The 13682-nt window shown below is 28.5% G+C and overlaps 1 protein-coding gene across 1 annotated transcript; it reads right to left on the bottom strand.

Moving 5' to 3' along the window:
• Window positions 1-12101: 12101 nt before the first annotated feature.
• Window positions 12102-13472, bottom strand: LOC145834909 (uncharacterized). Its single transcript, XM_082942442.1, has 2 exons — window positions 13391-13472; window positions 12102-12889 (listed from the first exon to the last, which is right to left on the bottom strand). Exons 1-2 carry the CDS (start codon window positions 13470-13472, stop codon window positions 12102-12104), a joined length of 870 nt encoding a protein of 289 aa, XP_082798568.1.
• Between the last annotated feature and the right edge of the window lie 210 nt (window positions 13473-13682).

Raw genomic sequence — 13682 nt, 5'->3', positions numbered from 1 at the left:
GACTGTTAATAGAGCCATGGGCTCGGTAAAATACACGATTTCAGTTTTTCTGAACGAAGATAGAACAAATTTAGTTTTTTTTAACTTTAAATTAAACTCCTACTTCATTTTAGCTGCAGGACACAGCGTGTTGCGTCACAAAAACTTTTAGAAGCAAAATTTTTAAGCTTTTGAGGTTTTGTAGTTAGTCATCGATCAAGAAACTAGTTAAAACCTAGATTTTCTTGGAAAATTAGTTTTTCAATAGTTACGAGTACAACAAGTTATTTGAAATGTGTTTTTCGAATAATCTAAGTTGTCAAGTAAAATGATAATTTATACAGTTGAAGATAGTTACAATAAAAACTAATAAACTATAGTGTATCAAGAACAAAAACATGATAAACGGGATACCTTTCTTTCAAGCTTGAAGTTAAAAACAACAAAGGTGATTTAAATAGAGTTTTTTGATCTTATTTTTAATTAAAGAAACTGTACAAACCTATATAAAAAATATTAATTCAATAAATACTTATAAACGCTGTTTTAAAATAAATTTAGTAGGGCTAGTTTAAATGTACTAATTAAAGATCATTTGTACTTTATTGTTAAACTCTTTTTAATTGATACGTTACGAAATAAGGTCGACTCTAAAATTTTATTTATTCTGTGACTAAGCCACAAAAACTTTGTCTCTTCCGATTTGATTTTTTTTGCGAAGTCATATTTTGTTATTTAAAGTTTTTTTAACCGTTGCAGTGAAAATTAATAAGAAATTACAATTAAGTTACTTTTGTAAACAATTAAATAACTTTAGATTACAAAACAACTTCATTATATTTTAATTGATATAGTTTAAGATGATTTTTTTTTAAATGAACTTAAAAATAATGAATAACAAAAGTTTGTGACTAAATTAAGTTAATTGTTAGTCATGTATGTGCAGTTAAGTAAAGGAAGCAGATGTTACTATTTAGCTCGTTTAAACTTATTTTGAGTTTATAGATTAATGGAAAATAGCTTTAAATTCAAAAAAGTGTTTCATTTTTAAACAATTTTTTTTATAGTTTTTAATTTGGAACGGTTTATGCCAACATAAAGTTTGACTTAAAATTAAAATACATTTAAAAAAATTAAAGTGTTTAAATAAATATTATAATAAATTTAATTGAAAGTTTTTTTGTTAAGAAGTCTTTGAAGCTTTCAGTTTGTTAATTTTTTAATACAATTTCAGAAAAAAAACCATAAGGACTTTAATATGCTTGAACACTTATCTAGCTTTAGATCATTAAAGCTTTTGTTTAAGTTATTATTTTATAGTTAACCACACTATATAGAATCAGCTGTATATTTGGTACAAGGTATCTGTTTAATCAAGTTGTTTACAGAGCAAACATTTAAAAAAAGTTAATATGTTATATCGTTGTGATTTTTGTTAAGCAATGTTTTTTAAAGTTTTGATAGTCAATTTGTGTGACGCTTAATTTTAAATTTCAAAAACCTAAACAAAAAGTAGTTTGCTCGTATTAGTTTGCTTTCTATTTTTATTACATAATGAGCTTTAAAAAATTAATTGGTGTCTTATAGAACAACTAACAATATCAAACTTAAACATTTGTTAAAATTACATTTGAGTGATTATATATAAAACTGTTTGTTAATATTTTTATCAAAGTTTTTTATTAGTTAGCCAAAATTGTAAACACATTTTTATACTTGGTATTTTTTAGTATGAAGTATTTTTGCAGTTTTTTTACGTCAAGTAAATTACTGAACAAACTCAAAAACAATAAATTAAAATCGTATACGTAAAAGGCAAAATATTATACTTTTTTAAACCAATATTTTTTTAACTAGACCAATTTTACGGATACAATCTCACCAACAAAAAGAAGTTGTATTTTTTTAACTGTATGAAAAAAATTTAAGTTATCTAAGTTTACATAAAAAAATTATAAATAATCAAAAACAATTGTATAATAGCTCACTCGTAATCTATTAAATAATGTATGTTTAGCATACAGTAAATATTTCATATCTTTTAGTTAGAATTATAAATTAAAACATTAAAAGTGCATTACAACGGCAAAAGATTTAAGATTTGTTTTTAGATTAAAATTTTATTAGCACCCTCGATGACTTTATGATACCTTGTTATAGTATTATCATTTTTGGCGCAACAAAGCTTGATTTATAGAAAAAGTGTGCTGGAGTATTTAGAAAGAAGCTGTTGTTACTCATTAACTTTGGCCGGGTCTTTGTCATACGCAGAAAAAAGTTCATTTTTACAAAGCTAAAAGGTTTTCGTTTGCTTTTATTTGTATGATAAAACGTGGTTTTTCTTAAGTCTCCCATAAAAAAATAAAGTGTTGTAAGAAACTCAGTCTTTATTTATACTTTTTTATAACGTACAGTTTTGTTTAGCAACATTTCAAAGCAAGCATTTTTTGTAATATTAAAAGTATCTCATGTCTAACTTTAGATTTGTCACAAACAACTACTTTGTTATATATTATTTATATTTTATATATTATTATTTTTATTGTGCATTAGCAGCACGTACACATATTAAAAATATTTAACAGAAATTTTAATAAAACTTGAAAAGATCTGACATTTTGTAATAACTTTATCGTAATCCTTGTCGGAAGTTGAAGATTGTTTTTTTTTAAATTCAAATGGCTTTTGTTAATTTCAATGTAAAACTTAAACATAAGAGTTACTACTTGATGTTAGTTTAAATTTATAAAAACTATAAACTTTATTCTTCCTTTGTCTTATAAATGATTTTTAGTCAAATAATATTTAGTTTATGTTGATTAAGCTTTTAATTTTTTTTTTCGTTTGCAATAAGCTTTAGATATGTTTCTATTTAAAAATACTAACTACATATAGTAACTTTAGCGACATGAAAATATTTTCAAAACTTTATTAGACTAATTTAAACGGTAATTACTTCTAATCATCTAATCATCCGGCAAACTTTAAAATATAAATTGTTTACTAAAAAATATAAGAAAAGTCTTACGAATGTCAATTGAAAAAAAAGTGCAAACATACGTCCTTTCGATAACAAGTCAAGAAAAGAATAACTAATAGTATTTTTCTTGCTAGAATTTTAAAATAAATTAATGTAAGTAAAGTTAAACGGTAGAGTAGGATGGTTCACAGCCACTTAAACAGCTTAGTGACACCTTTTTAAAATGCAAGCAATTATGTGTTTAAGTTCTTTTGTGACGCAACAATGTTTGTTTTGTAGCAAACCGGTGCTGCAGTTTTTATTCAATATTGCTAATATTTTCTATTTACTCTGTCCTGGTCATTGTCAAACGTCGAAAAGTTTATTTCTAAAAAGCCAAATAGCTTTTGTTTAATAGTAACTATGCTGTTCAAGGTTATTATAAAATGTAATTTTACATAAGTCTACTGTAAATAAGCTAAAAATTATAGAAAGTTAGTCAATATATTCTAGCTATCCTTTTTCATAACGAACACTTTTGTTTAAACAACTTTTTATAGCAAGCATTTATTTGATTTAATGATAAAAGTATCTTGCTCTTAACCTTAAAGTTATCGTTAACATTTTCTTTACTAAAACTTCTTTTATACCGTATAGCCGCACGTGGATAACAATTTTAACTGAAAATTCAATAAATACGTGCTCCTAAACGCTTTTGTGATGAAACCAAGCATTCAAGTAGCTTATACGTGTTAGTATTTTAATCAAAAAAAAAGTTTTGTCATATTCCTGTTCAGGAGTAATGCATTTATTTTACAGAGCCGATGGCTTGTTTAAACTTTATTATGTCTGTTCGAAACTTTAGCGATTCATTTAAGTAGTACAAAAAAGCTGTGTTTTAAGCGAACACGTTTTGAGACTTACCTTTAGTTAAAAGTTTGTTTTATAAATTCTAAAATGTAAAGTTTGGCTAGAAAAACTGAGTATCCATACCTACATGTGTGAAGCTTTTGAAACCTATGTAAAAATTGGTGAACACAGTTTGAACTACTTTTGGTTATAAAAATATATACATACATAAAATATTATATTTACATAAAAATCCTGTTGTTTTTCGCTTTTTGAAATCAATGGTAATTTAAAGTTATTATAAACGAATGTTACTTTGGAAATCATAAAAAAAAGTTTATCAACACTGTTTTGTCTTTTTTTGAAAAGTAACATGAGGCATAAGTTTTTTCTAAACTTTACTTTTATTTTTGGTTTATAAACATTTATCAGCTGTTTATTTAATGTAGTATATTTAACTTTATTATACTAAAACTACTATAGCTTAAACAAGAAAACTTGTATTTTTAAAGCTTTTTACATCCTTTAATCATTTAAGCAAGGTTTGTCGTTATTACTATAAAATCCAAAGTACCAATACACAAGTTGTGACTTTAACAATATTCCTTAATTGTTTTGTGAAATAACAGCTAAATTTAGTACTTATTATACAAATAAAAGCTAAAGTAGTCTAAACAACAAAATTTGTAACGGTAAACAAAAATTCCACAACTAAAACTTGCAATAAAGTTGAAATACAAACTCATGTTTAAAGATATAAACACATTATAAAATTTTTCGTACCAGTTTATAGTTTTTTGCTACAAAATTTTTATTTTTATTTCTACAAAAAGTATGTTATAAGCCTTTATATATTGTATATTTTACTTAAAAAATAAATCTGGTGTTAAAAGTGTTTCGAGTTTGACACAAATGAGTTTTAAAAAGTTTTTAGTTTGCGTGCTTTTTTAAAATAATTAATATTTTATTTGACATACAGAATTAAATCTTATAAAGTGCAACCAAATTTTTAAACCTATAACTTAAAATATTGATTTTAATAGTTTGTTTTTTTGTATAAAAAAAATTAAATACTTAGCAGAGTGTTAATATTTAAAGCATAATATTAAAAAGTTACTTTTTTGTAAACAGGCACAAATAATAAAATTTTAAAGCTAACCTTTTTAAACACGTTGAAAAACAGTTTTGTTTCAAAACAAAGTTAAAGTCTTAAAGTTAAAAAACTTGAAAGCTTTTTGTTGCATTTTTTTAACAATAACAAATACGTACTTTAAAACAAACGACTTAAAAATTCAAACGGCAATTATTTTTATTTTGTTTAGATTACAAATCTACTATTTTAAAAAAAACTTCAAGTGCAAAAACATTTTACACAAAGTTTATGCAAATAGTTCAAACATTTTTCACTCTACTATATCAAGCAACTTTTTGTTCGTCCAACATTTTGAACTTCTCCCTTATTTCAACCACGGCCTCAATAAGCTTCTTGGTGACGATGGCCACCGCTATCTTGTACTTTTTACCACTGTTCAGATCTCCCTCGTTTATCCGGTCGTTGATAATTTTATCTGCAATATTGAACACTTCGTCCAAGAGTTTTCTTTTGTTCTCCCCCGAAATTTCCTTCAACAGCGTCAAGCTCTGAACAAACCTGCTGTCTTTTGCAACTAGTTCTGTTTCGGGCTGATATTTAGTGTCTTGAACTTGATTTTTGTTAGTCACCGTCTCTTTCTTACTAGTTTCAGGTTGTTTTTCACTATTTTGTTTTTCTTTCTCCATGAAGTCTTTATATAAAGTTTAAAACCAACAAAATAAACAAACAAAGCTTACTAAATAATATTTTAACATACAACAAAAAGATAAGAATCTGTCTAACAAAACAAAACTATAAATTTTACTCAATTTTTTTTTCTAACTGCTTTATTATTGCGTCATTTAATTTTATTCATCAATTTATATCTACTTAATCCTTAAAACTTTAGTAAAAAAAAACAGTTTTTTTTTAATCTGTTCCTACGAGTTGCTAACTTTTACTCTGGCACAATTCAAACAAAATCTATTAAAAATTAGTTTTACTTTTAAGTTACTTAATTTTATAAAACGTCTAACTTTGCTATAATCTAACATTTAATTACATCGCTGATGTTTCAGTTTAATTCTGGACCTTTATTTTAAGCGTTATTTTAGTATACTTTCATTTTATCCAAACAATTAAAAAAAAAAATAGAAGTCAAAAACACAATTTGAACAAAGTCTATTTCTGGTTTTCCATCTCGTGTATCTGCTCCGCCGCCTCGCCCAGCTTCCGGCTCAGCACCGCCACCGCGATCTCGAACTTCCTCGCCTGCCGCAGCTGCCCCTCCTCCAGCCGGTCCGTCAGCACCTCCCTCGCTATCTCCATCAGCTTCCTGAGCAACTTCTTCTTGTTCTCGAGGGTGAACGTGCTCCTGCTTATGGCGCTCAGCAGCGAAGTCCTGCTCGGCTTGGCGACCACGATCTCGGGCGTTTCGATCTCGGGGGTTTCCGGCGCGATCAGCGTCACTTCCGGCGCGCTTTCGCCGTTCGAGCTCCCGGGCTGGTCTTTTTCTTTTTCTTTGCTCATTCTTTAATTTTTAGGTAAAAATACTTTTGGAAAACATTTGATCACGCAACAAAACAAGACTTGTCCACAAAACATACAAAACAGTGGATTTACACCTTAAAAACAGCATTTTGAATTATTTAAATTTCATGTTACGTAATAGTTTTCAAAATTCAGTAATTTATTCAAGACTTTTTTTAATATAATTTATCTTAATTCTGTTTTTTGTTTTATTCTGTTCGTTACTCGTTTCCGCTTAAAAATGGACAACTCAGAGCACTTCGGAAAAAAATATGTGAAAACATCCCGCACTACACTCCGGAAGAAAAAGAAGAGATAAAAAACGCGGGAAAGGAGTTCGCCATGAAGATACTGGAAAGGCAGATCGGAAATTTCTGCGGCAACGAAAACGCGTCGTCGTCGAACGGAAAGAACTAAAGCGCGCGGGACGTTTTAATGAAACTGGAGGATGCGCTGGAGGTGATGAAAAAGTTGGATCCGAACGCAAAAATAACCACGGATGTGAGCGATAAGGACAAGAAGGAACTTCTGAAAGGAGTCATGCTGCTGCAGCAGGCCGATGAAGCGGGCGTGAGGTCGGGCTGTGAGCTGTTGAGAGAAGTGTACGAGGACTTTAAAAAAATGTAGAAATTTTTGTGTGGTCTTGTATAATTTCGTGTGGAAACTTTTAAAATAAAGGTTGCTCGCTGTGAACATTTGTTGTTGCTTTGTTTAATGGTTTAACACAAAACTGTTAATAAAAGAGTTTTGAAAACAGGTTTGACATTTGAACATTAATTTAACATTTTATCAAACGCAATAGTTGTTTCATAGCTTTAACTTATCGACTTTTATTTGCTTGAAAATAATTTTAATAACAAAAAGCTTGAATCAAGTTTTTATTTGAAACTTACTTTTTTTTCCATTAGCTTCAGCACTTGATAGTATTCATTTCAAAGACATGGTCTTTTACTTACTCAATTGATAAAGTCAAGTGGCTTGTATACCTTGAAAACATTTGTATGTGAAACTATATCAAGTAAATTATTTCATGAATTTCAAAACAAACTCTCTATTACTAAAAAGTATGTATGCGAAGTTTCATGAGGTATACCTGTTTTTAGTTGTTTTTTCGTTTTACTGAGCTTTCTTTTTTAGTATCAAAACTAAAAACTATGAGTTGTTTGTTCAAAAAATTTTAACTTTTTTCAACCTATTAGATTTCAAAGAAATATAATAATTTCTAATTATAATAAGATATTTTTCTGCTAATTCAAAATAATTTTCAAGTTATATAACTTTATTTATATGTGTAAATTGTGGTGCTTTTAAGGTAGCAGTTACTCTTTATTGCCTGTCACTTTGTTTAATCTTCTTTTTTTTTCAATCTTAACACTAGAACCCAGTCAAATTACAAAAGTAACATATATACATGTTGACATATGTTTCTAATAATTATTTAAATTTTAAAGTCTATTGAAAAGACTAACACTTAGTTATATTTTTAAACATCAATTTATGTATTTAGCTCTAGAACTTTTGCATGTCAAAGTTTACAATATAATATTTTCTTATTCATTTCATACTTTTCAAAAAATAACCGTCAAAACCGCCACTTTTTAGGTTAAAAAATAAATTACTACCTTAAAAGTCAGATAAAATGTGTTTTTTAACTAAATTTTTTTAACGTAGCAATACTTTTTTAAGTTATTCTACTATAAAGTTTATCATCGCTTTGATATAATAATAAAAACAATATTTTATTTTATTGAAAAATTTAAAACAGTTCGCACTACTCAAACAGTTTTTTCAATCTGCTAAATAGGACCAAAAATAGAGTTTAAGATAATCTAGAATAAAAAAACCCTAGTTTAATTTTTTAACTAATTGGTTTCTATGCATATTGAATTAAACTTATACCATCTTGTTTTATTATTAAGTAAAAACAAAGAATGAGCACCAATTTCAATAGCACTAAAATGGACAAAATTAAAAAAAAACTTCTAAAAATATTAAAACAACAAAAAAAGTCAAGTATCAAAAAACATTTGCTGCAGTTTCTTTAAGATATAATGCTTATAAACTTAATTAAATTTTAACATTTTATTTACATTTACAACAGTAAAGTTTGAGCAAAGTTTATTATTTTTATTTTTAAAGTTATACCTCAATAAAAACAATCAATTAACAAATCTACACTTTCATCACTCAAATTAAAAAAAAAAACTGCTGAGTTTAATAAAAACTCCGACCTTTCCCCACTCACTATATATTCCCGCTGGACTAGAATAATCACCTAAACCGTTTAGGTTAAACGTGACGATATTGACTTTGAAACACTAGTCTGACACCACTTCTACTTAAAAGTTTTGCTTTTAAGGTAACTGATTGTTTCAAGTTAATTAACTACAACTTAACCCTGAAATAAAACACTTGTTTTAAATGTTTAGTTACCTGCTGGTTCAGTTGTGTAACAAGCTTAAAAAACAGAGACACAGAATAGTTGTGATTTTCAAAACACAGCAGTCAGTCGCAGCCAAAAATTTACTCTCAAATTTTAAGGCTTTCTCATTTTTAACTACTATTAAGTAATTTATTACTACTATGTAAAGTACATTACGTTGATACGCTTTTTGAATTTTTGTATGAAAAAGGTCTGCATTCATGACTGAAAAATGAAATTTGATTTATAAGTAAAAAAACGGTAGATTAAAACCAACGAATAGTGACTTAGGACCAAAAAAAGTATAAAAATAACATAACATTTTTAACCTCAGAGCTAAATAACTTTAGTTACATTCAAAAGAGTTTTTAAAACTTTACTCAAAGAGAAAGCAAAGTCAGTTTTATGCAGCTAGAAAAATTTAAATCAGCTTATCAATATTTTACACAAATATTTTATTGTTCGCATCAAATTCATTTGTTTTGTCTGTTGTAAAACTCGACGTTCTATTCTCCACCAAAAAGTATTTTCCCCAGCAGGCCGTTCAGCTTCGTTAGTCACCAATGGGATTTCCCTGTTTTTCAATTGTCTCGGTCCACCGCTTTTACGAAGTGGTTTTTAGTTTTTTCGGCGGACATCAGCCGCAAGAATGTGCGCTCGAAAAAGTCGTGATTGTCTACCTGTTTTCATATTATGTTTTTTTTCTCCAATTATGATGAATGAGAACCTTCTTTCAATAAGCGTACTTATTTTCCTAAGTTTTAATATATATAATTTTTTAGATATACAAAGATCTTTATTCGAAACTTTTTTAAACACGATTCTTTTATATTTATTTTTTGATAAAATGTTATAAGTTCTCCGTTATATTTAATTCAAGTAAAATAAAGCAGAATTTACTGGTATAAAACCAAGTTTTTATTTTATATCTCTATTTTTATGGTTCTGTTTTAGTATCTGAGCATTTTCAAACTGTAGACGAAAAATCCTGCTGCCAGCGATTGTACTTTTTTTCTCAGGTTTTGAAAACTTCGATAAAAACAAATGCTCTCATTGGCGCAGAAATTTCAAACTTGTTACTCACCTGTACCAAGTAGTCCCACAAGGCCGGCCTCCTTCCCAAACTTTTTTATAAGCTAAAGTGTTTTATTACTAATAATTGACTTTAATAATGGCGCTTAAGTAATTTAAATCTCTATGTTACCACTTTTCATTCAGATAATCATTGCGCAAAAAATATAATCTACAAATACATTTATTTTTGGTGGACTTATTTATTTTTTTATCTACTGTTTAAAACTTAAAAGGCCTTTTGATAAACTTTTACGTAGCCCTAAGAAATGCTAACAATTATTTTAATTACCAATGCCTTCAATCTTGTCCATTGGCGTAAAAGCTAAAGATTAGTTCAGACAAGCTTTAATTTAAGTAAAAAAATAAAGTTAACAGCATAAATGTTTTTATAAGTAGAGAAAAATTAAAGTCTCAAAAGTTTATAAACGTTAGGTGCAGTTTATTAGCAGAAAACGTTTAAGTGTCTTACAATCCGTCAAAACAAGTAGTTTATCGTTACTTTGTGATAAATTATAGATTATACACTCGGAATTATTTTACAAAACTTTTTAGTCAAAAATTAAAAAACAACTTTAACAAACAGCAACTAAAAATAGTCTTTAAGGTCGACAACCTGTAATTGTTCTAAACTTGTTCTTTTTTTATGGGTATAAAAAGTTTCAGAAGCATTTTAGATCAAATTATTTCCAAACTTTAATATGTTTTAATACATTGCACTAGTATTTCCCAGAGTTAGTGATGCCCACTTTTCAGGTTAAAACATTGAAACTGTCCCTGATTACATAAATTTTAGAATTTATTTAATTTATCTACATAACGTAGTACAGTTTTTAAAAATATAAACAATAAAACCAAACTTACTACAAATTGAATAAAAGCGCAACAAAATTAAGTTTTGCCATCATTGAAATTGCTTTAGTTTTATTTTGTTTTTGTCAAAATTAAATTGATCAAACTTCGTTTTTACTTTAGCGGTTTTTTACTTATTGAAGCATGTTAAATTTATTTAGATTAAGATCACTTGCTATTAAAGTTGTACAAAAATATTTCGATTAATGTTTGTTAATAAATTTCTAAATACTTATGAGCTCCTTCAATTTACTTGCTTGTTTTAAGTTTAATTGCCGTAGCAATGTACCTTAACAGCAATCGCCAAATATGTTTTTACAACGCTTGAACGCTTTGTGTATCATTTTTTCTATAAAAAGAGTGTAGAACTAACTAGGTTCATAATTTTTATGTTCAGGTGTGTGCTTACCCACAACGTAGGTTTTATTGTGATAACAGTAGTTTAATAATTCTAGTCAGGAGTTTAAGAAAATAAATAAACAAACGCGACATAGTTAAGTTTGTAAATTTTGAAAAAAATTTAATAATATGTTTAAGTATGAATGAAAAAGTTAATTTTAAATTTAGAAGCACCACAAAACTTAATCGAAATCCAAAATGTTAAACAGTGTTTCTATTACTTTACTTTAACTTTAAAGAGTATTTTAGCAGAAAAGAAAACTATTGGCTTCTTTATGACTTTTAAATACTTAACTTCAAACGCTTTAATAGTAATGTTTTTTCTTTTAATTTTGTTTTAACCTATAACAGTCTTCTTTAGAAATTTTACTATTAGTATGTTCAGTAATTTAATTTCAAGCTACTATGTAATAAGTAAATAATATTTTTAGCAATCTTAATAAAAGCGAATTTAAACAAAACCATATAAGGATGTAAGATCATTAGGATGAATTTACTAGACATGTTTTAGTATTTTTAATTGTCTATTTAAACTTATTTGTTTCATCGGTTACGCAAATTAAAACCGAGTCAAACAGATTATTTGTAACATAAAATACTGTAAACCAAATAAATACACTTATATACATAGATTTATTAAACAAGTTAGGCATGTTTTAATTCAAAAGCTTATGAAAAACAGCTTTAATTTTTCTATTTCAAACAAATAAAAACCAAATAAAACAGTCGAACTGTAACTTATGATATTTCAAACGTGACTAAAGCAATCAATCAAAATCAATTATAGGAAGTTTTTAACAGTAGTTTTCAACATCAATTTCAAGTATAATAAATATTGTACAACAGAAGACTTATTGTTATAAAAAAGAATTATAAAGCGAATACTTTTAATTTAGATTCAGTATTAACAAAGAAATCAATAGTTTATTACCTATATTTTAAAATCTTAATACACAACGCAAGATTTTTTAGTATTTAGTGATAGAACGCATGACACTGTATTGCTTGGGCCCACTAGCGGTAAATTTCTCTTCACCGGCCACTCTCACAACACCATGATTCCCGCCATCCGGTTCAACCTTCAACTTCCCGCTCTCCAAACTCTCCAAGTACTCCTCCGGGGTCATTCTGATCTTTTTGTCGAACTCGTCTTCTTGCTCTTCCCACCTCAACACCCTCCTCATGTGCTTGTTCTCACTATCAACCATTTCGTCAAACAGTTTATCTTTCCAGCAGTTCAAAATCTTCGCTCTCTCATTGTAGCTTCTATTCCCTCCATTTTCACCTTCTCCAACTCCCGCAACTTTTGACCCGGTCATCAACGCCCGCATCAACAAATGGTTCATGTTGTACCTCGCCTGAGCCTCGTGACACACCTGCGCAGAATCCAACGGCGCGACTTCCTTTTCCACAACCTCCATGTAGACGGGAGACTTTTCCACCTCGACCGACCTGCACAGGCCCGACATGTCCTTGGCCCTCAGGTACTTTTTGTACCTCTCCGATCCCCTGTGCGCTTTCATCTGCTCGTTCCACTTCCGATCGTCGGCCTCGTGCTCTTTCCGGTAGGGTTCCTTTTCGCCTTCCGGTAGGTCCTTCCACATCTTCGCGGCAATTTCCGCAGCCTGCCACGCTTCGAGGTCGGGCCACTCTGATTGCAGTTGACGTCGGGTCTTGTTGGCGTACCTCTGAAACGGCTTCAGAGGCTTCACAGGAGCCTTGGGCGGTTGGGGAACGAAGCCGTTGATGCAGTAGCCTAAACATAATAAATATGCAAAAATAAATTCAGGCAATAATTGTAAGAAAATATTTAAAAAAATCTAAAGATTAAAACATAATGTATATATAAACAGCTAACACAAACATAAATAACAAAGAGTGCAGTGTTGCAATAAATAATGAATTGGTTTATCTTAATACAGCTCAATCTCGACTCTAGATATTAATTTAGTTTTAAGCTTGTTTGTATTGGCAAATATAATGTTTATTTTACTTAATTAACAATATTAATTAGTATCTTAAAAAAATTATAAACACATTTAAAGCATAACAATTTTAATAGTTATTGAACAATGATTATCTCTAGAGGCGAAACTAATATCAGATCGTTCGACATTATATCAAAGCAGTCTTTAATTCGTCCTTGTTATGCTTATCTAGTCACTTTTTGAACTAACAAGTTAGACTCTTGACAAACCAGAGCATTACAGTATAAAATTAAATTAAAACAAACCTTGGTATAATTAATAAAACATACAGTCACCTGTCTCTTTGTCGACTACAACCCTGTCAGCGAGAGGTTTCTTGGCTGAATTCGATTTCGGTACTTTGAAAGACATGTTTCAGCTTTTTTATATACTATCTGCAGTGAAAAGAGTGTTCAGTTTTTCTAATCAAATACTGTTTTTGGAACAGATGAAAGAACGAGTGATACTACACTTGATTACTACTAATAACAAAGCAAAACTGTTTAGTTTGACTAAAGTAGTATCTTACAAAGTATGTAGGTTTTACGACTGCGTATATATATATATATATATATATTAAAG

The sequence above is a fragment of the Thalia democratica genome, chromosome 1 (assembly GCF_965202585.1).
Source record: "Thalia democratica chromosome 1, ktThaDemo2.hap1.1, whole genome shotgun sequence".
NCBI classification, from domain to species: domain Eukaryota; kingdom Metazoa; phylum Chordata; class Thaliacea; order Salpida; family Salpidae; genus Thalia; species Thalia democratica.
This window is presented reverse-complemented; position numbering and strand designations above follow the sequence as displayed.

Coding starts and splice junctions, on each gene's coding strand:
- LOC145834909 (XM_082942442.1), bottom strand. CDS start 13,472: ATGTCTTTCAAAGTACCGAAATCGAATTCAGCCAAGAAACCTCTCGCT. Junction 12,890..13,390: donor CGACAAAGAGACAGGTGACT/GTATGTTTTATT, acceptor TATTATGTTTAG/GCTACTGCATCAACGGCTTC.